Below are 27,358 nucleotides of genomic sequence, written 5' to 3'. Positions count from 1 at the left end.
ACGGATATATAAGCTGAAGTGAACTGTAATATTCGATATTTGAGAAGAAACACTCATCCACGACAAACTAAATGAAGCTAAATATCTATTTTTCTGTCTTTCATTTCCTGCCAATCTTCTTCCTTTACCAAAACATCTCAGCAATTTCTAGTTTTAAATGTTAAGTAGAACAGAGTAATTTAAATAAACGAGGGAAAGAAGCAGCAAGACTTGTAATTGGGAGTGTTTGACAAGGTGTAAACTAAACAACAATCAAATTATGTAGGCCGTTCCAATAAATAAGCGCAGATAAAAACACTCACCTGTAGAACTTGGCCAGGTTTTGAAATCCTCCACACAACTCTGAGGACGAGCCTAAGCACATGGCATGGAATAATCATAACGAATGCTTTGATTGGTCGATGGATCGAGTGTAACCAATAGAAACGTCGCTTTCTCGTGCTTTGGCTCCTTACTTTCAAAACCACGCCAAAGATGGCTGAATACTTCCAAACTGTTTACACGAAATACTGCAAAAGCGTCAGCTGCAACCCAGAAGTCATTCGGCAGATTGAATCGGTTTTTCGGATTTCCTCTTATCTCATTGCAGGTAAATTAAACTTACACTCATTGCTTATTTCTCTCCTTATACATAACTTTCTAAGCTTTCCATATATTTTCTCTTTCTTCAATGAAAACTCTTCTCAGCCCCAAAACGGGTTCCTTTTTCCCATTTCATCGTCAAATGTTTCGATTCCAGGTTAAAACCGATTCGATTCACGTTGCTAATGAACTTTGCAAAGCACCAATGTCACTCGATCATATTCCCCCCCTCTTATAGATTTTACATTTTCTGATCTGCACAAGAAATAAATCGATACACTTGATCTCCGGTTCGAACCTAATCGAAGGAAATTATTCTTGAGGGACGGTGTTGTATGAAACACCTCGGTATTTACTTCAGTTCGTTTGCGTCCTGAGTTCAAATCCTTCTAGGTTAGACTTCTAATTGCAAACCTAACAAGCAAAACAATCTTCGCCGAACCAACGTGGAAGCCTCTACATGGTCACTCGACAGCCTAGAAATAGCAGTCAAATTTATTTCAAATCATTCCCGACGGAGGTAAAGAATACGCAGACCACCCGTTTTCGGCGTGATCCTAACCCTAAACGCCGAAAACGGGTGGTCTGTGTATTCTTTTACCTTCGCCTCATTCCCTGCCGTCATCGACGACAAAAAGACCGAATGCAATCTTAGTTATTCCTGAAATAAGTTGTGTTAGTCACGACAAGAATGATTTTGCTCTTAAGTCGTATCAATGGAAACTGGCCTGGGGCTAAACGACGTGATCTTCGCAACCAAACGCTGACTAAAGCTAGCATTTGATTAAAATACAAACGATTTCCTATACAAATCAGAAAGGACTGCACAGAAGATATGTGCAAAAATTCTGAAGTATTTTGTTGCATTGAATGCCGAGTTAGACAAGAATGCTGTTTCAACCGAAAGGAGGCCCTAGGCATTTTCTCATTTGATTAATATTAGTAATCGATTATGTAAGGTTATGATTTGGGTGTAGAACGTAGCATGTTTCTCTGATGGGCCTCTTTCGTGCTGGTCCGCTGCTTGTATGTTTACCTTCTTATTCAACAACTTCACCTTAAATTACGATCCCTCCCATTTTGTACTTTGCAACCAAGGAGTTGTTTAGCCGCTAGTCACGTTTGAACCAGCAGACTTATGGCCAAAGACATTCCAGCCGTAACACCCACGTCTATTTTTTTAATATTTGTTTCAGACATGTTTCCCAAACTTTGTGTTGGCGATAATTATTTACAATTGTCTTCTCGGTTAAACATTAACCGTCTTCTCTATCACCTTTGGCACCTTTACATTCTGACTCCAAAATCTTTAACAGGGTCGGCTTTTTTGTTATCAACGTTGATAAATGAATTATCAGTTCAGATACAGGGGTTCAATCAATCGTTGTACCCCTTTTAAAAAATATCTTGACCTTCGGTAAAATAAATAATTACGTGGTTCGGTTAGAAATATTTCTCATCATTTATGTTCGTAAAATTCTTGAGAAAGCAACGAATGTCACAACTTGCCGTCAGCCCCCGAAAGGGGCCCCTCCAGCCTTAAAAGTACCCGAGACATGTCTCTTCTCTTTTCCTCAGTTATTCTCTCCACTTCTATCCTCCCACAACGATAAACCTGTTTCTTCCAACATACTTTAACTTCTATTTCTTTTTTTTTTTTAGTGACGGGGATTCTCTTTTTCCTTACGTGCAATAAGGTGACCCCACCAGTGCTAGTGCCACAAGAAAGCACCCAGTTCACTCTGTAAATAGAACCAGTGACAGTGCAAGGTCTGAGAAGGAACTAGTCTTAGCGAGGGCAAGGCGACCTCTAGGGTGCTGGTGCCACACACAAAAAATTGCTTACAGTATACACTGTAAAGTGATTGATAGCAAAAGGAAACCATGTCAAAACTGAGTCACTTGTAGCAAGATGTAGTCCAGTGGTTCCCAAACTTTTTTGGGCCGCCGCCCCCTTGACCCCAGGTCACATTCCTAGCGACCCCACCCCAACTAACCATCACAAACAGAGACCTTTTTCTGAAGCAAATTCAAAGCAACTATTTCACAAATATAACTTAATGAACCCATTTTATGTTGTTTTTACATGAATTGCTATCCCATTATCGCCCCACTTTTCTTCAACACCCTCTTGGAACTTTCCACTGCCCCCAGGGGGCAATACTGCCCACTTTGGGAACCATTGATGTAGTCCTTTGCATCCTGTTCAACCATCTAACCCATGCCGGTATGGAAAGTGGATATAAAATGATGATGATGATACTAAATGTGTGTGTGTGTGTGTGCGATGAGAAAATCTGTCTTTAACAAAAGTTTTTAGTCGATGTTTTATACTCGGGTTTTCTTTTATATCAGCCTGCGCTGACTCCTGTGCTGGTGGCACGTAAAAAGAACCCACTACACTCATGGAGTAGTTGGCGTTAGGAAGGGCATCCAGCTGTAGAAACACTGCCAAATCAGACTGGAGCCTAGTGCAGCCTCCATGGCTTGCCAGTCTTCAGTCAAACCGTCCAACCCATGCTAGCATGGAAAACGGACGTTAAATGATGATGATGAGGTCAGTTATATAAGTAGCTGATAATGTCCTGAGAATTGATAAATAATCAATTAAAACCATTGAAAGCACTGCCCCAGTATGGCCATTCGAATAACAAACCAGTTTCTATTGACTACATCAACCTGTCAGGTGTGATCATCGAAGCCTGGCAAAGAATGGTTTGGATCTAATCTTGGTAAATGCTTCTCTGATAATATTTACTTTGCAATTATGAGAGAAGAAAGTAACGATTGTGATGTGTTATTCATTAACTTATCACATCCTGGACTGAGACTATGTTTACGGAACTTTGCTAGATTTTCCCTACCTTTTTTTTGGATGGAAACCACAAATTATGAAACTTAATAAAATAATTATTCTTATATGGGCAGCTGCCAGTCTACCTTACATAAAGATCTTGTTGAGGCCAGCATGTATATGTGCAAAGTACAGTCAAACTTGACCTATGTGGGCCCTGTCATCATCATCATCATTATCATTTAGCATCCATGTCCCTTTGTGACACGGGTTGGACAGTTTGATAGGACCTGAGGGACTCAAAGCACTGCATTATGTTTCAGAGTTTGCTCTGGCAGGGTTTCAATAGCTGGATGCCCTCCCCTAATGCTAACCATTCTACACTGTGTACAGGGTCCCTTTTTTCATGCCCTCAGCACTGGTGAGGTCACCATGCAACTTGCAAGACTTTGTGCTCTGGGAGCAACTTGATGCTCGGAGGATAAGGAGTAGAGTGGGGTAAAATGGGAGAGAAAACTGCCACAGCAGAACTGGTTTCCTGCAGTAGAGGAGCTGCTACAGGGTTACTCGAATTTTAGAAGAGTCGGTTGCAGTGATTGATTTGAGCTGGAAAGCAATAAAAATAGTGACGAGATATCAGGGTGAACCTTCAAAGTTCATATATATATATATATATATATGTATGCATATATATATATATAGAGAGAGAGAGAGAGAGAGCCTAGAAAAATGTGTTGCTGGCCGCCAACACTTTTTTCTGCAAAATAGGGGTAGCTTATCCTGTTCATCCATTATTATTAGCATTATCCTGCGTTTGAGAATTTCAAATCACTTCTTTAACTTTTTAAGACATCTCAACGCTTCAAAAGCAAACATTGTTTGCTTGTTTATGTTCATCGTAATTTGAATATATATATGTATATATTGTGAAGTATATTTGCCACCTAAATGTGGTGAACCCTTAAGGGTCACTGTTACTGTAGCTTGTAGCCCCAGGAAGACATCTCCTCCAGCTGGCTATTATTGACACATTTTCTGTGCCCTATCAGTATTTGCAAAGGGAAGTCATCCTTCCCATCTCCAGCCTAACGTGATACACATGGACCCGAGTTTCTGAGTATTGACCCGTCATCAATGTGTGTGAGAACCACATATGTATTAACCCTTTTGATAACAACCTGGCTGAATCTGGTTCTAATTTTCATAAGTTTTGAATTAAAATCTTCCACCAAACCTTAGTCACAATTTATGTTCCTAAAACTAGCTTAATGATAACAAAGTTAATTTACTAAATGCTTTGTTATATTTAAAATTAATTGAATGAAACCTGACAGAGCATCTCAACAGAAATATGGTAACAAAAGAGTTTATAAAATAAGGTTAACCAAATTTTTTTGACATTTTTTCCCTAAATGCTTAACTTGAAAACGATATTTCTTATAACTGCTTTGCAAAGTTAGGATTAGGTTTGCAAAGTGGACCAAAAGTTCTCTGTTTGATCTAGAGCATATCTTGATGTCAAAAACAGTGAAAACAACAAATTTAGGTCATCTGTTTGTTTCTTTTATTCACTGCACTACAATACATTATATATCAAACTCATTACTGTTTCTTTCATTAAAATAATTATGATTTTTTTTCCTTTTATGTTCAAGGTCGCTACAATGACAGCCAAGTTCTGTCAGAGCTGGTATATTCGGCCTCCAGACTTATGGTTATGTTGAATGATATAATATTGCAACAGGCGGTTAAAATTGTTCCCAAAGTGGTTAGTATTTTGTCACATTCTTTGCTAGTGTCATCGTCATCATCTAACGTCCATTTTCTGTAAAGGTCACACAGTTTGACAGGATCCAATAAGCTGTAGGACTGCATTGTGCTCCATATCAGATTTAATGTGGTCTCTGTAGCCGGATGCCCTTCCCAACACCACCCACTTTATAGTGTGTACTGGGTCGGGTCCTTTTCTTCTGTCATCAGTATTTGTGAGGTTGCCCTTCATCATCATCTTTTAACATCGATTGTCCATGCTGGCGTGGGTTGGATGGCTTGACCAGGGCTGGTAAGTTGCCGAGCTGCACCAGACTCCAGTTTGATTTGGCATAGTTTCTACGGCTAGATGCCCTTCCTAACACCAACCACTGTAATGAGTGCTTTTATGTGCCACCAGCATGGGTGCCAGTTGCCTGACACCAGTGTCCACCATGACTATGGTTTCACTTGGCTTGATGGGCCTTCCTTCTTAAGCACAACATATTGCCAAAGGTCTTGGTCATTTGTCAGTGCCTCCATGAGGATCAACACTGAAAAAGTGCATTTTATGTGCCACCAGCACAGGTGCCAGTTACACAACACTGACATCAACCACAGTGCCTCCATGAGGCCCAACACTCAATAGGTGCTTTTTATGTGCTGCTGGCACAGGTGTTAGAGACCTCTGTGAGGCCCAACGCTTGAAAGTTTCTTTTTATGGGTCACTGGCACAGGTGCGAGTTATGCTACACTGGCACTGGCCACATTGCCTCTGTGAGGCTCAGCGCACGATGGCTGCCTTTTACATGTCACCAGCACAAGTGCCAGGTATGCGACACCAACATCTGCCACATTGCCTCCTTTATTTTATTTTATATATTTTTAGCTTTAATGCCTACTTTGTATGGGATCTCCTTCAAAACCTATCTCCCTCCTGAATGTGATTTATAGTAACAGTAGAGAAAGTAGAGAGAGGCAACTGCTCCTGAGAGCCAGAGGCTGGAGTGTATCTGTGAGTCAGTGGTGTAGTTGGGGTGTTTGGCATTTGGGGTGGTGAGTACAGCCCTTGAGTTTGCTCCCCCCCTATACAGGCTTATACAGCTGATCTAAAAGTGCTGCTTGTGACAGACCTCATCCACTCACCTTCCCCATCAGCTCTGCTACTGCTATGAGTGATTTCATGCCTGTCAGCTGGGTGACCCTTTCCTGGATGCGATCAGTCAGTGAACCCTTTTCAGGATGCTGTCTAAAATGGTTCTGCAGGAATTTGTTTTATCATCATCACCATCGTTTAACGTCCGCTTCCCATGCTAGCATGGGTTGGACAGTTTGACTGGGGGCTGGCGAACCAGATGGCTGCACCAGACTCCAATCTTGATCTGGCAGAGTTTCTACAGCTGGATGCCCTTCCTAATGCCAACCACTCCGAGAGTGTAGCGGGTGCTTTTTACATGCCACCAGCACGGGGGCCAGTCAGGCGGTACTGGCAACGACCTCGCTCGAATCTTTTTACACATGCTGCCAGCACAGGTGCCAGTAAGGTGATGCTGGTAATGATCACGCTCGAATGGTGCTCTTAGCACCCTACTAGCACGGGGCTTAAGTGCCAGTAAGGCGATGCTGGTAACGATCACACACGAATGGTGCCTTTTAAGTGCCACTGGTATGGAAGCTAGTTAGCCACTCTGTCAATGATCACACTCGTATAGTGCTCTTTGTACCCCGCTAGCACGGATGCCAGTCATCGAATTTGATTTCGATTTTATCCTAAATTATAATGAAGATGATGTGAAAACTTGTAATTGTTTAAACTTTACAAACCTTTATCTTTTTGGTGATATTTCAGCCTTTGTCACAAGACCGCATCATGCGATTATTGACTGTCCTGGAATACACAGAAGTGTTTGTTGAACTTGCAGTGAAGAAACTCTGGGGTGAGGTCGGCCGATGGATTGTTATTACAGTTATTCAGTTAGCAAAGTTAGTTGAATAACATTTATTTTCTTACTACAATGTGAAAAGAAAAAGTTGTTAATTATAAACATGTTTGTTTATTTCTTGTTTTACCTTTCTAAAAAATAATTAATTTAAATGGATTCTCACGTGATGAGGATAAAAGATAATTCTCTCAAAATAAATTACTCTTAACTTTGTTGATCTCCAAAATAGTTCCTGAAAGAACTCGGACAGGTCAGGGTTATCTTAGAGACTTGTGCCATGTCTTATCACTAATGTATATATACTGCCAAGGGGAAATAACAAGTATGTTAATCCAGGGGATAATTATAAAGGTAACAGAATCAATTTAAAAATTGATTGATTTAAGGTGGTGAGCTTGCAGAAACGTTAGCACGACAGGCGAAATGCTTAGCGGTATTTCGTCTGTCGTTACGTTCTGAGTTCAAATTCCGCTGAGGTCAACTTTGCCTTTCATCCTTTCGGGGTCGATTAAATAAGTACCAGTTACGCACTGGGGGTCGATGTAATCAACTTAATCCCTTTGTCTGTCCTTGTTTAGCCCCTTGTGGGCAATAAAGAAATAAGAATTAATTTTTAAAATAATTTTTATGTCATCTATTTGTAAAGGTGAAAGTAACAAGGGAGTGTTTGTGCAACTTGGGCTGAATAAATATAACCGGGTATTTTCTATGTGAGCACTTCATTATTGTTAACGATCTTTTAAAATGTTTGACCCTTTAGCCTTCAGAATACTCTTCCAAATATAATGCTTATTTATACATTGTTTTCAGTTAATCATGCATTATCTCATAGCTTTGAGATTTCAGTGATGTGATTTGTATATTTTTAGAATGGCATTGTAAGGTTAGTGTGAGATGCCAGATCTGGCCAGTTTGAGCATAAAACAGGTAGAATATTTGGGCCAGATATGGCTCTCTTAAATGCTAAAAAGTTAATCATCATCATCATTATCATCATTTTACGTCCGTTGTCCATACTGTTATTATTATGATTATTGATCAAACTCGGGATCTTGGGGTTAGTAGCTCGCACTCTTAACCACTACCCCATATGCCCGTGGGTAATTATGGAGTGAATTTTAGGGCTTATAAATCTAATATTCTCCTATCCTTCCTTAATACCGGTTTCCATATGCTGCTCATATCTACACTCGGTCTGCTTAGGAGGTTGTTGTGTCCTAGCAAACCAGATGAGGACAAATATCCATCAAATGTAAATAATGTCCCTAATTCCTCATCTCTCAAATATAGAACTGAATTGCCCTACCTTGTTTTAATTAATTTTCCACTTGCAGTATTTGGCACTTCTGTATCCAACCCCCGTTCTTCATAAGCATCCTATACCCATTCCAGCTCCGTCTTTTCCCTTGCAGACTCCATCTGATTCCTCTTATTACCACTTTTCTTCTCCATCATTCAGTACTCATCCAGTGAGGCATGCTTGCCACACATCCTCCACATTCAATACGTGTGTGTCACTACTTTACAATATCATACTCTGTGTACAAGCATTTGTACCCTCTTCCCTTCATTTAAAGAATAAAACCTTGCCTTTAATCTTTTTGGGGTGGGGTCGGTGAAATAAATACCAGTTGAGGACTGGGGTCAATGTTATTGACTAGTATCCTTCCCCCCAAAAATATCAGGCTTTGTGCCTATAGTAGAAAGGATTATTATTATTATTATTATTATTATTATTCTACTGAGGTTGACTTTGCGTTTCATCCTTTTGGGGTCGATAAATAAAGTACCAGTTACACACTGGGGTTGATGTAATTGACTAATCCCCTCCCACAAAATTTCAGGCCTTGTGCCTTTAATAGAAAGGATTCTTCTTCTTCTTCTTCTTATTATTATTATTACCTTTGCCTTAACGAAGGCAGAGGTATTGTTTTCAGTCATGTTTGTTTGTTTGTCTGTGGAGACAAGATCTTTCAAGAACTGCTGGATGGATTCAGATGAAAATTTCCAGGGATGTTTGGCCATGTGACTAGCACAAACTGATTACATTTTGGGATTGATCCGGTACCGTACAAGGATTCTGGATTATTTTTTCTGTTTTTTTTTTTACTTAGTTTTCGAGAGTGGTTGGGTTCATTTTTAGTTTGTGAGAGCAGTCGAGATTATTTCAGAGATTCTCATTTTAAAAATCATCTTTGGCTAAATTTTGAGAGGATGTTGGTGTTGCCTTGGCGGAGGTTTGTGCTCTCTGAGTGTTCTTGCTATTATTATTAGGGCAGTGAGCTGGCAGAATCGTTAGCATGCCAGGGAAAATGCATTTTGTCTGCTTTTAGGTTCTGAGTTCAAATTCTGCCGAAGTCAACTTTGCCTTTCATCTTTAGAGGTTCGATGAAATAAGTACCATTTGAACATGGGGTCAATGTAATGAACTTCTCCCCTTCTCCAAAATTGCTATCCTTGTGCCAAAATTTGAAACCATTAATCATCATCATCATCATCATCATCATTATATTTTTTTTTATTTTTAAATTGTATTTAATATCACGAATGATATTGAATTTATTATTTTATTTTCAAAGAAAAGAATTAATTTTGTATTTGGTAAATCTTATTAATTTACATTAAATATTCTAATTTGTTTTTCTTTTGTTCTTTTGTTCTTGATCCTAGAGCTGTACTACGATGCCTCTTGTTAATCTGGTACCAGGCTGGAATACAAGCAACCCCTCCCATAAGTCCAATTGATCGGGACATTCTGATGATGTCTTCCAAGAAACTTGATGTAAGTCTTCTCTGTTAAAAGTCTACATTAAGATATGTCGTAGCAAAAGACATGTCTTTATTATACGACTGTTAACTGCATCACAGTCATCATCATCATCATCATTTCTTAATCAGAATATGATATTGACCTTTAGTTCGGTTTTGTAGGTGCAGGCATGGCTGTGTGGTTAGGAAGGTTGTTTCCCAACCATGTAGTCGTGAGTTCAGTCCTATTCTATAACACCTTAGGCAAATGTCTCCTATTACCTTGGGTTAACCAAAGTGTTGTGAGTGAATTTGGTAGATGGAAACAGAAAGAAGCCCTTTATATAAATATATATATTTATATAGTTAATCCAAACATGAACGAAGAAAAAACACAACAACGTGAGGACGTGGAACAAGTATAGTGTTATTGGACACTCAGGAAAGGAAAGAAAGAAGGAGGGTTTAACGTTTTGAGCGGAGCTCTTCGTCAGAAACAGAGAAAAAGGAAAGGTCCAAGGAAGGGAAGACGGAGAAAGAAAATCGCCAACATTACACACGCGGTCACACACATATATATATAAATATATATATATATATATATACACACATGCACACTCATACACTCATATATTCATATATGAGTGTTTATGTGTAGCTTTGTCTAGACATCCCTTAATGGTTAAAAATGTGTCTCATCATTATACAAGAGAGATTGTTTGTTTTCAGTTTTCTGTTAAAAACATGTCTGGCCATGGGGAAATATTACCTTATTTGGAAACAGGTGAGGATTAAGGACAGGAAGAGCATCCAGTTGTTGGAAGTGAGCCGTAACAAATTCTGTTGGACCCATGAAAAGATGGAAGAAGTGGACATTAAATACTAAGGATAAATGCAATATTTAATAAATCTTATCAGAAAATGCTCACACCTGGTTTACCTGGTAAATCAGAGACCCTCAAATACCTGGCTTCTACTTGGAAAGTATTTGTGAAGTTCATTAAAGACCAAGATTTGAAATGTGATGGAATGATCTGGTCTGATTGAAACATGTCTACTGATACTTCAATTCTTATGAATAATGGAAGATTTTTTTGCCAAGAAACTTTCTGATCGTTCGAAATAAAAGTACTTCACTGCTACTGTATTTTATCCACCTTGGAAGGATGACTGACAAAGTTGACTTTGACAGGATTTAAACTTTAGATTGTTGAGAGAGAGACCTAATTTTGTCCACTATAACACCAAACATGCCAGTTTATCCAATCCCCCACTTCCACCTTTACCAATTCATGGTTCCCACTCTTGTCAATCCACCTGCCATCCTTATCGCCATCTGCCTCAGTACCTTTGATATCACTCAGTAATATACAAGCTTTATTTTTTCATACACCCATTCTGATATCCCATTGCCTTAGAATAATATTTAGACGCTGGCATGCCTTTCTGGTTAGGAAGTTCACTTTGCAACCACATTGTTCTAGTGTTCATCCCATTGTAATACTTTAGATAAGTGTTTTCATTACAGCCTGGCTATAGTGGTTAAGATATGTGCCAAATATCTTAACCACTATAGCCAGGCTGTAATGAAAACACTTATCTAAAGTATTACAATGGGATGAACACTAGAACAATGTGGTTGCAAAGTGAACTTCCTAACCAGAAAGGCATGCCAGCATCTAAATTATGGACTCGTTACACTCGAATGTTGTTTTTCATATGCCACCGGCACATGTGCTGGTAGGGCGACGCTGGTGTATAAGTGATAACATTCTCCCTGAACAGAACGCTAGTCCCTCACAGGGTTAACTCCTCAGGAACTCATTTGCAGCTGAGGGGACTGGAGCAACAGGAAATGAACCGTTTTGCTCAAAAGCACAATTCATTGTCCAGGCTGGGAATTGAAACCATGTTTTTACAATCGTGAGTACAGCATCCTAAACACGAAAACCACATAACTTCTGTGTACCAATTCTGACTGCTTATCAATTATAGACGGCATTCCATGACGTTGGTATTGGTTATTAACTTTTTCCAGGAAACTTCATGGCAAAAGAAAAAAAGGATAAAATATAGTATAAAGGAGTTATTTCCCTTGATCATAATTTTTCTTGTGTTCTGATTAAACCGTTAACTGCCAAGATTTTTTCATTCATATCTTTTGGTTTCACCAGGTTTCTTAGGAGTTAAAACAATATATAGTATTTAAATTTTCTTCATATGTGAATTATTTTGGAAATTATGATAAATTTTTCGAAAAGTCCCAAATGGGGATCACTGAAAAAGAAGCACATTCATCCTTTTCTATTCAATTGCAATAATAAACATTTTAGTTTTTTTTTTTTTTGAAACTGTAGTATCAAATGCGAAGGTGAATGAATATCAACGAATGATATAAATGGGAATGCGAAGGTGAATGAAAATATCAACGAATGATATAAATGGGAAATGCGAAGGTGAATGAAATATCAACGAATGATATATAAATGGGAAATGCGAAGGTGAATGAAATATCAACGAATGATATAAATGGGAAATGCGAAGGTGAATGAAATATCAACGAATGATATAAATGGGAAATGCGAAGGTGAATGAAATATCAACGAATGATATAAATGGGAAATGCGAAGGTGAATGAAATATCAACGAATGATATAAATGGGAAATGCGAAGGTGAATGAAATATCAACGAATGATATAAATGGGAAATGCGAAGGTGAATGAAATATCAACGAATGATATAAATGGGAATGCGAAGGTGAATGAAATATCAACGAATGATATAAATGGGAAATGCGAAGGTGAATGAAATATCAACGAATGATATAAATGGGAAATGCGAAGGTGAATGAAATATCAACGAATGATATAAATGGGAAATGCGAAGGTGAATGAAATATCAACGAATGATATAAATGGGAAATGCGAAGGTGAATGAAATATCAACGAATGATATAAATGGGAAATGCGAAGGTGAATGAAATATCAACGAATGATATAAATGGGAAATGCGAAGGTGAATGAAATATCAACGAATGATATAAATGGGAAATGCGAAGGTGAATGAAATATCAACGAATGATATAAATGGGAAATGCGAAGGTGAATGAAATATCAACGAATGATATAAATGGGAAATGCGAAGGTGAATGAAATATCAACGAATGATATAAATGGGAAATGCGAAGGTGAATGAAATATCAACGAATGATATAAATGGAAATGCGAAGGTGAATGAAATATCAACGAATGATATAAATGGGAAATGCGAAGGTGAATGAAATATCAACGAATGATATAAATGGGAAATGCGAAGGTGAATGAAATATCAACGAATGATATAATGGGAAATGCGAAGGTGAATGAAATATCAACGAATGATATAAATGGGAAATGCGAAGGTGAATGAAATATCAACGAATGATATAAATGGGAAATGCGAAGGTGAATGAAATATCAACGAATGATATAAATGGGAAATGCGAAGGTGAATGAAATATCAACGAATGATATAAATGGGAAATGCGAAGGTGAATGAAATATCAACGAATGATATAAATGGGAAATGCGAAGGTGAATGAAATATCAACGAATGATATAAATGGGAAATGCGAAGGTGAATGAAATATCAACGAATGATATAAATGGGAAATGCGAAGGTGAATGAAATATCAACGAATGATATAAATGGGAAATGCGAAGGTGAATGAAATATCAACGAATGATATAAATGGGAAATGCGAAGGTGAATGAAATATCAACGAATGATATAATGGGAAATGCGAAGGTGAATGAAATATCAACGAATGATATAAATGGGAAATGCGAAGGTGAATGAAATATCAACGAATGATATAAATGGGAAATGCGAAGGTGAATGAAATATCAACGAATGATATAATGGGAAATGCGAAGGTGAGTGAAATATCAACGAATGATATAAATGGGAAATGCGAAGGTGAATGAAATATCAACGAATGATATAAATGGGAAATGCGAAGGTGAATGAAATATCAACGAATGATATAAATGGGAAATGCGAAGGTGAATGAAATATCAACGAATGATATAAATGGGAAATGCGAAGGTGAATGAAATATCAACGAATGATATAAATGGGAAATGCAAAAACAAAACAAAATACGTTTTCAGAACAGTCAATACTTTTGTAGTTCACAAATTGCGATTTATGACATAAAATGTTCTCTAGAATTAACCAGAGCAAATAATGACAGACTTTAACGACTAAATATTGTTAAACACACCTCTGCAAATGCAATGTCCATAAGCAATTCACTTTAAATACAACGAACGACCGGAAGTGAGACTGTTTTTTAGCAGATCCCCAAATGGGGCTCGTGACAGGCAATGGGTTAAATGAACTGAGCTTACAATGTTGATCCAATAGAATTAATTATGGGGAACTTATAAATCACAAAATCAAAGGTTTAATCTTGCTGTTTTATTCACATTCATTTACTCCATTCAAAAAAAAATGTAGTGATTCTCATTGACTAATTTTTGTAGACATCAGTCAGACCAGTTCATTGTATCACGTTTCAAATTGTGGTCTTTGATGAACTTCACAGATGCTTTCAAGTAGAAGCCAAGTATTTGACGGTTTCTGATTTACAATAAATCAGGTGTGAGTATTTACTGACAAGATTTATTAAATATTTATCCTTCTATTGTCCACAGGGGGCTAAACATAAAGGGGACAAGCAAGGACAGACAAAGGGATTAAGTCGATTACATCAACCCCCAGTGTGTAACTGGTATTTGTTTAATCGACCCTGAAAGGATGGAAAGCAAAGTTGACCATGGTGGAATCTGAACTCAGAGCATAATGGCAGACGAAATACTGCTAAGCACTTCGCCTGGTCTGCTAACAGTTCTGCCAGTTTGCTGCCCTTGATTTATTAAATATTGCATTTATCATTGTCATTTAATGTCCACATTTCCTGGCACAGCCTGGTAAATATGAATATCAAATAAAAAAAACTACATCAGTTCTGTTCTATAATCTGAAAAGTAATCATGAAATTATGGTTTGTTGAGAAGTTCTAATAAGACCGAAACATGCCTTGAATTTCCCCCATCACTTAACTAAAGCTCTGGCTTGTGATCTTGTATCCCCATCATTTTGATGTTGACTTTCCCATGCTTGCATGGATTGGACAGAATTTTTGTTGAGGCAGATTTTCTCTGGTCAGATGCCCTTCACGTTGCCAATTCTCACCTGTTTCCATGTAAAGTAACAGTTCTCTGTGGCCAGACATGTTTTCATGGAAGATTGAAAAGGAAGGACATTGCTTGCATGACATGACACTCGTTTACAAATATCACATGATGTCACAAGGAAACACTAACACACACACACACTCTCTCTCTGTGTCTCTCTCTCTCACTCACTCACTCACACACACACACACACAGTTTGAGCTTCTTCAACTTTCTGTCTACCAAATTCACTCACAAGGTTTTGGTTGGCCTTGGGCCAAGGTAGAAGACACCTGCCCAAGGTGCGGGGCAGTAGAACTGAACCTAAAACGATGTTTTGAAGCAAACTTCTTACACAGCCACACCTGTTTCTATATTTCCATTTAATTTTCAATCAATAAAAAATTTCTGATTTCTCTCTCTCTCTCTCTCTCTCTCTCTTGCCTTCCTTGACAAAAATTGCTATTAATTCCTAATAACTTTCCTTCTCATTACAAGTTCAGTTTCAATTAGCTGAATTCTACTTTTGTCTCATTCTACAGTACACGAAAGATAAATAACGAATTTATTTTATTCTGTTTTCGATGATAGTTGGTGGTTGAAAATCTGATGACAGAAAAAACCAAAAGTAAAGACACATTTGTCCTGAAACGTTCAGGTAAAGCAATGAGGACACTAAAAGCAGGTAAGAAATGTTTGGTTCTGGAATTTCATTTAATAAAACAATTAAGTGACAAGATATGTTTAATTGCTGTTTTGATATATAATGACAATTGAATAATTATTTGCTTTGTTAAAGTTTGTTTAAAAGATGTAAACATCACTGTTATGCAAATTTTACAAATAGATTTTATGTTAGTGTAATGATTATGACAACGAGCTGGCAGGGTCGTTAGTGTGCCGAGCAAAATGCTTAGTGGCATTTCGGCCGTCTTTATATGTTCTGAGTTCAAATTCTGCCAAGGTCAACTTAGCCTTTCATCTCTTTGAGGTAGATAAAACAAGTACCAGTTGAGTGTTGAGGGTCAATGTAATTGTCTTATCTTCTGTCCTGAAATTGCTTGCCACGTTGTTCCAGCTTCCACTCAGCTGGCAGAGATGAGGTGTACCCATCATTCAAAAGGAGCCAATCTTGTCACAGACTCTGTCAAGCTGATTCTTCTTGAGAACTTTAACCCTTTTGATACCAACCCGGCTGAAACTGCCTCTGGCTCTGTAGTACAAATGTCTTGTTTTCATAAGTTTTGAATAAAAAATCTTCCACCAAACCTTAGTCACAATTTATGTTCCTAACACTAGATGAATGATAACTAAGTTATTTTACTAAATTCTTTGTTATATTTAAAATTAATTGAAAGAAACGTAGAGCATCTCAAAATAAATACAGTAACGAAAGGGTTAATGGTATGCATGTCTGTGGAGTACTCAGCCACTTGCATGTTAATTTTTCAAGAGCAGGCTGTTCTGTTGATTGAGCCAACTGGAACCTTTGTCGTCGTAACTGATGGAATGCCAGAAATGGCCATGGTGCAAGTGTTTCTTATTCTTCTTTTACTGAAGCTGACCTTGTTTTACTGAAGTTGGCCTGAATATATCATGGCTAAAGAGTTAGTATTACACGGTGTGTTTAATTCTATATGTATGGGATTGAATGAAGGGATCTTGACTCAAACCTTATTTGAAACACTACAAAATGACTTCAATTAATGTCAAGTATAGTGATGCATTTGTCCTTTGGCCTGTGATAAAGCCACTGAGTTTTCAGTAACTGAGTGTGTGAATGGGTATTTTATGGAGGCACCACACACCATTCCTGAAAGGGTAGATGCTGGAACTCTGTATAATTCATTCGTCATTAACTTGCCCACTGCTGAGCTCAAATCCTTCATAAGGTATCGAGGAAGGACATTGGGGAAGAAACCATTCCAGTTTCTTCTTTTTCATTTTTAATCACTACATGATGGCACATGGGTTAGTGGTTAGGGTGTTGCACTCATGGTTGCAAGATTGTGGTTTCAATTCCTGGACTGGGCAGTGCATTGTGTTCTTGATTGAAACACTTCATTTCATGTTTCCTCAGTCTGCTTAGCTGTAAACAATTCCCAACAATAGCTGGAGAGTTAAGCCTGTGATGGACTGGCATCCTTTCCCGGTGAGAGTGTTGTAATCTCTGTCACTTATACATAATGGAAACTGGGTTATAATCCAGCCTTAATCTAGGGATTATAACAGACATAAGAACCAGCTTCTTCGTTTCTGTTTCATGGTTTCAATTCCCAGGCCAGGTAGTGCATTGTGTTCATTTCACTTTTTTCCAGCTCACTCAGTTGAGAATGAGTTCCAGCAATAGGTGGGAAGTTAACTCTGTGATGGACTAGCATCCCATTCAGGGAAAGTATTATAATCTCAATCGTACACCCTGGAGACTGAGTCAAATTCTGGCTTTATGACTCCTGAGTCTAAGTAAGTAAATAACGTGAAAACACTCTTCATTGAATCCATTGCATAAGGGATGCAGAACAACGAAGGGGGATCAATCAGTCATGATTTCACATTAATAAGTTTCTAAAATTTCTATTTTAATTTGTAGCCCCAAACGAGAACTGTAGAACCTGGGTCCTTCCAGAAGCTGAAGACATTGAAAAGAAATTGTTTTTGTATAAACCTTCAAAGCTGACGCAGCCGCAAATGCTGGCTGAGTTTATACACATATCACGACCATTAGTACATAGTATCCTTTCAAAGAAATGGTTTGGTTCTCTTTTCATCCTCTTCCATTTTGCCGACATTGAATGATAATGGCCAATAGTTTTGTACAGGGAGCAGATGTGTCATGTGACTCTTATCGGACATCATAGCATTTTCTTTAGTGATTCTATTTTGATTCATTGACTATAAACTGAATCAAAGTGTGGTTGTTTGACTATGAAGTTGGCTTCCCATTGTGCAGTGTTTTAGGTAAGTCTCTTCTATTCCAGCCCCAACCAATGCCCCTGCGAGGGAATTTGCTTGAGGAAACAATTGGCTGTGTCTTTGTGCCACTTGATCACCGGTGTTGATTTATTACAAAAAATAACATTAGTATCCTAGTCAATTTGTTTGACTAAAACCCTTCAAGGCAGTGCTCCAGTATGACCACAGTCCAGTGACTGAAGCAAGTTAAAGAGAAGATAGATGCCTCCAGGAAAAGTATAATTGGGATAAGATCTTCTCTGTCGTTCGCTCACTGTATTTCTGAATTTGTTTCTCTAAGAAATGAATTATTTACTGAAGGGCATCCAGCTATAGAAGCCATGCCAAAGCAGGCCCTGGAGCACATTGAAATCCTTGAACCCACTGAATCCTTTACATTATTTACATTTGACGGATATTTGTCCTCATCTTGTTTGTTGTTATCACAACGTTTTGGCTGATATACCCTCCAGCCTTCATCAGGTGTCTTGGGGAAATTTCAAACCTCGGTTCTCATTCTTAAGCTATTTTTTGATGTTTGTTATTATTATTATTATTTGTGCTTAAGAAGACCCGGCAAGCCAAATGAGACCATAACCTATGCCAGGGGCGTAACCAGCCCACTTATGCGTACCTTTTCCTTCTTTGGACACTAAACTCTGCTTGCGAAGACCTGTTAAGGCAAGTGAAATCAAAATCAAGATCGATGACTGGCATCTGTGCTAGTGGGGTCCAAAGAGCACCATACGTGTGTGATCGTTGACAGAGGGGATAACTGGCTTCCGTGCCAGTGGCACATAAAAGGCACCGTTCGAGTGTGATTGTTACCAGCATTGCCTTACTAGCACTTGTACCTGTGCTAGTAGGGTGCTAAGAGCACCACCTGAGCATGATCGTTGCCAGAGCGGCAAACTGGCTTCCGTGCAGGTGGCATGTAAAAGGCACCATTCGAGTGTGATTGTTACCAGTGTCGCCTTACTGGCACCTGTGCCAGTGGCATGTGTAAAAAGATTCGAGTGAAGTCGTTGCCAGTTCTACCTGACTGGCTCCCGTGCTGGTGGCATGTAAAAAGCACCCACCACACTCTCGGAGTGGTTGGCGTTAGGAAGGGCATCCAGCTGTAGAAACACTGCCAGATCAAGATTGGAGCCTGGTGCAGCCATCTGGTTCTCCAGCCCTCAGTCAAAATCGTCCAACCCATGCTAGCATGGAAAGCGGACGTTAAACAATGGTGATAATGATGATTCAGGTCACTGCTTGGAATCGAACTCGGAATCTTGGGGTTAGTAGCCTGCACTCTTAACCACTACACCATATGCCCGTGGGCATATAGAACTGTACCACTGAATCCTTGTCAAACCATCCAATCCATGTCAGTAAGGAACATGGGTGTTAAATGACAATGATAAGGATAATCCAATACAAACCAATTCTCTGTGTCTGGAAAAGTCACAACAAGAAACTTTGCTATTTAAGAATATTCACAGACAAATTCTCTGTACGGACAATGATAAGACATATATCAGAATTTTTCCAAATAATAAAAAAGAAAAAAATGTTCAAAGGTTTTATAAAAACATTAAATTGACAAATCTTTATTCAACATCAACCATTAAAAGACAAGATGAGGTCATTTAAAATGACATTTCATATCGTAAAAATGTTTAGTGATATTTCCTATAACCCCATTTCTCTTTATGAAAGAATATACTTATCTTTTATCTATTTTTCTTGCGTAATATTCATCATCATCATCATTGTCGTTTAATGTCCGCTTTCCATGCTGTCATGGGTTGGACGGATTGACTGAGGACATGTACCAGTAAGGCGACGCTGGCAGTGATCATGCTTGAATGCTGCTTTTTACGCGTCACTGGCACGGGAGCCAATCAACGGTCCTGGCAACGATCACGCTCGGATGGTGCTTTTAATGTTCAAATGGCACGTCAATGATTTTTATTTCATTATTTTATGAATTTCAGCAGTTTATTCAAATTTTGCTGTTGTTGTTTAGTTCCTGATGAAGCCAAAATATTTTAACTACGGTCATCAGATGACACACATTTAATAACTTGTCACTGTTACATCAGTTGTGTAGTTGAGTGGTGGTGGTGGTAGTGGGGTGTCTGCTTTGGGTGACACTTTTATGGGGGGCAGAGACAAGGGCTGCCCTGGGTAGCACTGAATCTGGTTTTACCACTTTGGTATGTTTCACTTCTTTTATTTGATTCCATTCCTTAACAGATTTCTAGTCCTCCTATTAAGTTGGAATGGTAAAAAGTCATGGAAACCATGGATGAGTTCTTGCTTAATGGACATTGCTAGGTGAGGCTTATTTATTTTCTCTCATTTTCCAGTCTACATTCCATTCATGGCAGAGGAGATACAATGTTAACATAAAAGACGGGCAGAGCACAGTGAATTCAGTCGTTGGACATCAGTTATATGTATGTATGTATGTAAGTCAGTAAATGGTGGGGTTGTGTTAACCGCACGTGGAGAAATAATCGGAAAGGAAGAAAATAATAATAATAAGGCAGAATGATAAACTGAAAGCAAATTTTAATATAAATGGTTAAAAAGGTTAATCTTTCTTACACCCATTTATATTAAAATTTGCTTTCAGTTTATCATTCTGCCTTATTATTATTATTTTTTTCCTTTCCTATATATATGTACACACACACACACACACACACACACACACACACATATATATATAGGGAGAATTTATTAAAAAACGAAACACAAAGACAGGTGTGCAAACAACAAACAGGTGTATTAGTTTAACACTTGGGAAATAAAGTCTTTTACGTTTCGAGCCTATGCTCTTCGACAGAAAGGAACACAGAAATATACAGGGAGAGAAAATAAGAAAGGCTTAGTGGCTAGCGATCTATCATGGCATGTGTGTATGTATGTATGTATGTATGTATGTATATATATATATATATATATACACATACCTACTAAGGAAATGACAAAGGGGCCACGAGATGTGATGATTTGCTGTCCTTGGTAAGACACTAATTGAGCTGTGTGAAATCCCTGTCCTCCACCCACCCAGGCTTGTTCTTTCAGGTACTGGTGCCACTTAAAAAGCACTTGTGCTGTTGCAGTATTCTTCATCCACAGTGTCAAGCGTAGCTATAAGAGAATCTCAAGGAGAGCCAATTTTCTCTTGATGTGTGATGCCAGACTTATGGTAATATTTCTGTGTGACCTAGGCGGGGGAGGGGGGAGCTGGCAGAAACATTTGCACACCGGGCGAAATGCTTTGCAGTATTTCATCTGTCTTTATGTTCTGAGTTCAAATTCCGCCATGGTCAACTTTGCTTTTCATCCTTTCGGGGTCAATAAATTAAGTACCAGTTGCATACTGGGGTAGATCTAATCGACTGGCCCCCTCCCCCCATATTTCGGGCCTTGTGCTTAGAGTAGAAAAGAATATCTCTGTGTGACTGTTTACTAGTTGCATGCTCAAGACTTTTTGTACATTCCATCTGCAAAGTATGAACATTGTGATTATTACATATATCTGAGTTTCCTGAAACAGCTGTCGAGTTAAGAAATTATGTATTCTCTTCTTAGCGTTCTATATTTTTTATGCTCTATGTTAATATATGTGCATGTGCGTGTGTTTGCCCTTCTGAATATGTGTAAACGTGTCTGTCTATCTGCCTCTGTCTCTCTTTCTCTCCTACTATATATATGTATTTTATTTTAATTTTTTTTATTTATTTATATCTTCAGTTTATATGTTATGGGTGATCTAAAAGATTTAAACCCAAATGAACGAACCGAATTGAAACGAAGGACTTTCACACTGTTTTATTATTTGCTAAGATCACCATTCTATGACAGATTCTCAGAGTAAGTATTGTTTCTCAAATATTACTTATTAATGGGTGGAAGCAATACACGGGGCTCTGAGTTCAATTCCACCGTGCAGCACCTTTGACAAGTGTCTTCCTCTTCTTCCATATCCCCAGACCAACCAAAGTCTTGGGAGTGGCTTTGGTCAACCGAAACTAAAAGAAGCCCATTGTGTGTGTGTGTGTGTGTGTAATGTCAGTGTGCACACATGACAGAGTGTAAGCGCCCTGAGAGAAATGTTGGACATAAGAAGCATTGGATGTGACGTGCAAGAGAGACATTTGTGCTGGTGTGGTCTTGTACTATGGATGGATGAGGAGAGATGTGTGAAGAAGTGCCACTCCCAAACAGTTGAAGGAATCCAGGAAGACATGGAATGAGGTGGTCAAGCATGACCTTCGAACGTTGGGCCTCACAGAGGCAATGATGAAAAACAGAGACCTCTGGAGATATGCTGTGACTGTGAAGACCTGACAAATAACGTGAGTTCAAGGCTGTATCTTACACCAGCTTCGCATAACCAGCCCCAGCCCATTCAAAGAAACTTGGATCGCAGGATGGCCTGCTGTGCTTACCTTGGATCGTAGGGCGACCTGCTGTGCTTGAGGAGACCTATTGAGTCAAGTACATCAACATCAAAATAAAAATCAAATTGAAATTGTAGTTGTGATACCTGTGCCAGTGGCACGTAAAAGGCACCATCTGAATATGGCTGATGCCAGCGCTGCTTTGACTGGCTTCCGTGCTGGTGGCACATAAAAAGCACCAACTGAATGTGGTCATTGCCAGCCTCCTCTGGCCCCTATGCTGGTGGCACATAAAAAGCACCCACTACACTCTTGGAGTGGTTGGCATTAGGAAGGGTATCCAGCTGTAGAAACACTGCCAGATCAGATTGGAGCCTGGTGCAGCCTCCAGGCTTCCCAGACCCTGGTCGAACCGTTCAACCCATGCTAGCATGGAAAGCAGACATTAAATGATGATGATGATGATATATATACAAACACATGCACATGTGTGTGTGTGTGTGTGTGTTACTCTCTCCTTGTCTTGTTGTAAACAAGTGTCACCTTTATACAGGTGGTGTCCTTCAGAACCAATCTTATGTGAAAACCTGTCCAACCATGGGGTGGGGTGGGGTGGGGAAATATTAAAATATTGCTTTACTTGGAAACAGGGGAGGGTTAGCAACAGGAAGGGTGTCCAGCTGCAGAAGATTTGTTTCAGCAAGTTCCATCCAATCCATTCAAGTATAGAAACGTGGATGTTGAATGGTGCTCTTGGTGGTGATGATGATGATGATGAAAATAGTGGTTAGCGACAACCCCAAGACGTTAGTTTCTTCCTCCTTTTGCTGCCACCTTTCCTCAGACCTCCTGCAAAGATATTCAATGTCACTGCTCTTCCTAGGAGTGAACCAAAATGCTTCACCCTAATCAAAATTACCTGCTGTACCCGTCAGAATGAAAGTCGTCTTTCGGTTGCTTAATTCCATGAAAAGTTGCAACATCTGATAGCAATGCTGATGAATGGCTTGAAGGAGAGGCTGGGGGAGAGCCGCAGCATCTGGGTGAGAGCTGTGATATCTGGGTGAGAGTCGCAGCATCTGACTAAACAAAGCTTGTGCTATTGTGTAACAGTTTTGTTGCTTACATAGATGTCCCCAGGCATCTCTGATGTTGCTGTAGAAGGGGCTGAGACACTCACAGACCTGATGAAACATTGACTCTTGCATTGGGAGACTCAGTACAGCCCCCCCCTCCCCAACACAAGTGTTTCATCCTAAATATCCCCCTGAATGATCCATTCTCCAAAACCTACATTTGTACATTTGCCAGTCTCCAAATATGTGGTGGATCAATGTCATGAATTATTGATTTGATAACTGTTTGATTATTGATTTTGATTTTCTTGTCTATTTCCAGAGCAAAGATCAGAATTTTATTGAAAGTATTTGGTGACAGCATTCCTGGCTTGAATCATTTTACAAGTAAGCCTTTAATTACTACGTCTTAACACATTTTACTTACATGCATATTACTGTTATTACTAGCAGCAGTAGCACCACCACCACCACCACTACTACTACTACTACTACTACTACTACTACTACTAGTGAGAATTTACAAAGAAACAAAAGACGAAGACGGGTGTGTAAACAACAAACAGATGTATTATTTTAACGCTCAGGAAGTGAGAAAGTCTTTTACATTTCGAGCCTACGCTCTTCGACAGAAAGGAACACAGAAATAAACAGGGAGAGAAAATAGAAAAGGTTTCGTGGCTAGCGATATATCATGGTGAAGAACTACTACTACTACTACTACAACAACAACAAACTATCTAATGGCCATATTTTCCCTGCCTTTATGGTTCAACAGAATCTGGTGAAGCAGAAGACGATGTAAACCTCCAATGTCCACTTTGGCACTGTTTTTGCTGCTCGGCAATTTGATGTGCAAAGACCAGTAGAATGGAGTACCGCAGTTGAAAAACTTGCTGTAGAATACTGTCTCACAAAGACTCATCTAACTCATACTAGCATGAAAAAATGGACATAAAAGTGTTGCTGTTGATCATCATCATCATCGTTTAATGTCCGCTTTCCATGTTAGCATGGGTTGGACGGTTCAACTGGGGTCTGGGAAGCCAGGAGGCTGCACCAGGCTCCAGTCTGATCTGGCAATGTTTCTACAGCTGGATGCCCTTCCTAATGCCAACCACTCCGTGAGTGTAGTGGGTGCCTTTTACGTGCCACCAGCACAGGTGCCAGGGGAGGCTGGCAATGACCACGATCGGTTGGGGGTTTTTATGTGCTACCGGCACGGAAGCCAGTCAAGGCGGTGCTGGCATCGGCCACATACGGATGGTGCTTTCTACGTGCCACCGGCACAGGTGCCAGGGGAGGCTGGCAACAGCCACGATCGGTTGGTGGCTTTTACGTGCCGCGTGTGTGAGGGGGTTGGTTATTTAACTATTTGTGTTCAAAACTTTGATTTTCTGACCCTTATTTTCAGAAATGTAGTATTGAGATGAACTTAGGCAATGGTAGAAATAAAGGGTCCTGCTGTAGATTTGAACTGAATATTTGTATGTGAAGGTGCAGGCGTGGCTGTGTGGTAAGAAGTTTGATTCCCAGCCACAAGGTTCTGAGTTCAGTCTCACTGCATGTTAACGTGGCTAAGTGTCTTCTACTATAGCCCTGAGGCTGATCAGAGCCTTGTGAGTGGATTAGGTAGACGGAAACTGAAAGATGCCTGTCATGTGCATGTGTCTTTGTGTCCGTGTTTGTCCCCCTCCAATGCTTGACAACCAATGTCAGTGTGTTTACATCTCCATCACTTAGCAGTACAGCAAAAGAAACTGATGAAATAAGTGCAAGACTTTAAAAAAAAAAAGTACTGGGGTTGATTCATTCAACTAAAAATTTTTTTTAGGCAAATGCCCCAGCATGGTCGCAGTCTAATGACGGAAACAAGCAAAAGATAAAAGATATCAATGAAATTTAAGACAAAACAAAGTAAACAAGTTAAACAGGATCCGTTTGGTTTTATGATTGTTGAGAATTGCGGGTGTGTTGTGGTGAGAGTATGACCCTCCCCTGATGAGAATAGACGGGACCCCTACACATAAATAGTAGCAGTCTGACGTAGTTGGCAGTTCGTAGCTTGGTCTTCAAAGTCAAGGTTCAGTTTACAGTACGAGTTAGTCTGTTGGAAATATTCTTTTCTACTCGAGGCATAAGGCCTGAAATTTTTTGGGGAGAGGGGGCTAGTTGATTAGATTGACCCCAGTACACAACTGGGACTTAATTTATTTCTTTATTGCCCACAGGGAGCTAAATATAGAGGGAATAAACAAGGACAGACAAAGGGATTAAGCCGATTACATCGACCCCAGTGCATAACTGGTACTTATTTAATCGACCCCGAAAGGATGAAAAGCAAAATTGACCTCGGCAGAATTTGAACTCAGAACGTAAAAACAGACAAAATACTTATTTCTTTACGACCCACAAGGGGCTAAACACAGAGGGGACAAACAAGGACAGACAAACGGATTAAGTTGATTACATCAACCCCAGTGTGTAACTGGTACTTAATTTATCGACCCCAAAAGGATGAAAGGCAAAGTCGACCTCGGCGGAATTTGAACTCAGAACGTAAAGACAGACAAAATACTGTTAAGCATTTCATCCGGTGTCCTAACGTTTCTGCACCCCCCCAGTCTGTTGGAAATATTGATTGTTGGTTTGTTGCTGTTTCTATTTTGTATTGTTATTACACTGTTACAGTGTATTCTTTATCATCGACAATATCAGTCACCCTACGATATTGGAAGCATAAGGATATAAGAAGGCGCCAGTGGAGTAATATGTCAGCGCAAGCATTTGATTCCCAGAAGAGGAGAGGTTGGCAAAAAAGCCAAATTTGTTGTCTGTTTGGGGGAATGACTGAAAAAAGAGAAATCAGTACAAATGCCCTAAATGGAATTTCTCCGAAGGATCTCTCGAGTAACATTACTCGACAGGGTGTGGAGCTTGGGGGATCAGGAAGTCTCTCCAGGTCAAACCACAACTTCTCCACATCAAGGGGTCACAGCCCTGGTATTACAGAAATGCATTTAGAATGTCACAGGATAGAATCACAAGATGGGTTCTGCAAGTTGAGCCAAGTGGCAGGAGACCCAGGGGCAGAGCATGAATGAGAGGGGGGCTGGATAATATCTGTAGTCTCAGTTCATTACTCAAGGGAATCCAGTTGGAAAGTGTAAAGACAGTTGCTTCTAATGGGACCCTATGGAGGGGAGGCCCTGAGGATTCTTCTCTTACAAACCTCTTGGCAATAACGAGCAAAGAAAATGTATGGATGGAGTGAGATATTTTAAAGATTAGACATTTAAAACATTATTTATATTTGACGGATATTTGTCCTCATCTTGTTGACACGGCATTTCGGTTTATTTACCCTCCAGCCTCCTTCAGGTGTCTTGGCGAAATCTTGAACTTGGGTTCTCATTCCTACAGTATTTTTTGATGTTATTATTATTATTATTCAGGTCACTTCCTGGAATCGAACTCGGAATCTTGGGGTTAGTAGCCCAAGCTCTTAACCACTATGCCATATGCCTGATGAAGGCTGGAGGGTATATCAGCCGAAACATTGTGTTAACAACAAACAAGATGAGGACAAATATCTGTCAAATGTAAATAATGTAAATAATTTCTCATCTCTTGAATATAGAGCTGTAGACATTTAATGTTTCGTTATGTTTAGTCTTAATTGATATATTTAAAAATTTTTATCTTTTTTCAGATCCTTTGATTTCCTACATTCCATACTGGCAAAAAGTCTATTTCTACCTGTGGTCCAGCTAAAGTCACATTCACTTGTTGTTCTATGGATGTTGTGTGTATATGTATATATGTGTATATATATATATATAATATATATATATATATATTATATATATATATATATATACACACACAAAA

General features: G+C 39.2%; 2 protein-coding genes across 3 annotated transcripts in view; one reads left to right on the top strand and one right to left on the bottom strand.

Annotated features, from left to right (window-relative positions):
• The window catches only part of LOC115213840 (LARGE xylosyl- and glucuronyltransferase 2), a 63,681-nt gene extending 63,269 nt beyond the window's left edge, over nucleotides 1–412 (bottom strand). For both annotated transcript variants that reach the window (XM_029782771.2, XM_029782769.2), the window contains exon 1: nucleotides 303–412. The gene's annotated coding sequence lies outside the window, so the exon portion shown is untranslated. The remainder of the gene's footprint in view (nucleotides 1–302) is intronic.
• Nucleotides 413–442: 30 nt separating this feature from the next.
• Nucleotides 443–27,358, top strand: LOC115213841 (peroxisomal membrane protein PEX16). Its single transcript, XM_029782772.2, has 10 exons — nucleotides 443–589; nucleotides 5,032–5,144; nucleotides 6,975–7,108; nucleotides 9,739–9,850; nucleotides 15,628–15,721; nucleotides 17,627–17,767; nucleotides 20,241–20,313; nucleotides 21,742–21,861; nucleotides 23,790–23,854; nucleotides 27,180–27,358. The coding sequence occupies exons 1-10, from the start codon at nucleotides 475–477 to the stop codon at nucleotides 27,239–27,241; spliced, it is 1,029 nt and encodes a 342-aa protein (XP_029638632.1). The 5' UTR covers nucleotides 443–474; the 3' UTR covers nucleotides 27,242–27,358.

Source organism: Octopus sinensis, linkage group LG7 (assembly GCF_006345805.1).
Source record: "Octopus sinensis linkage group LG7, ASM634580v1, whole genome shotgun sequence".
NCBI lineage: Eukaryota > Metazoa > Mollusca > Cephalopoda > Octopoda > Octopodidae > Octopus > Octopus sinensis.
The sequence above is the reverse complement of the archived record's forward strand: the minus strand, read 5'-3'. Positions and strand labels throughout refer to the sequence as shown.

Bases quoted from the DNA above. Each gene is read 5' to 3' on its own strand.
- LOC115213841 (XM_029782772.2), top strand. From the start codon at position 475: ATGGCTGAATACTTCCAAACTGTTTACACGAAATACTGCAAAAGCGTC. The intron at 9,851-15,627 runs GTAAGTCTTCTC...TTTCGATGATAG, and splicing joins TGTCTTCCAAGAAACTTGAT to TTGGTGGTTGAAAATCTGAT. The intron at 21,862-23,789 runs GTAAGTATTGTT...GTCTATTTCCAG, and splicing joins TTCTATGACAGATTCTCAGA to AGCAAAGATCAGAATTTTAT.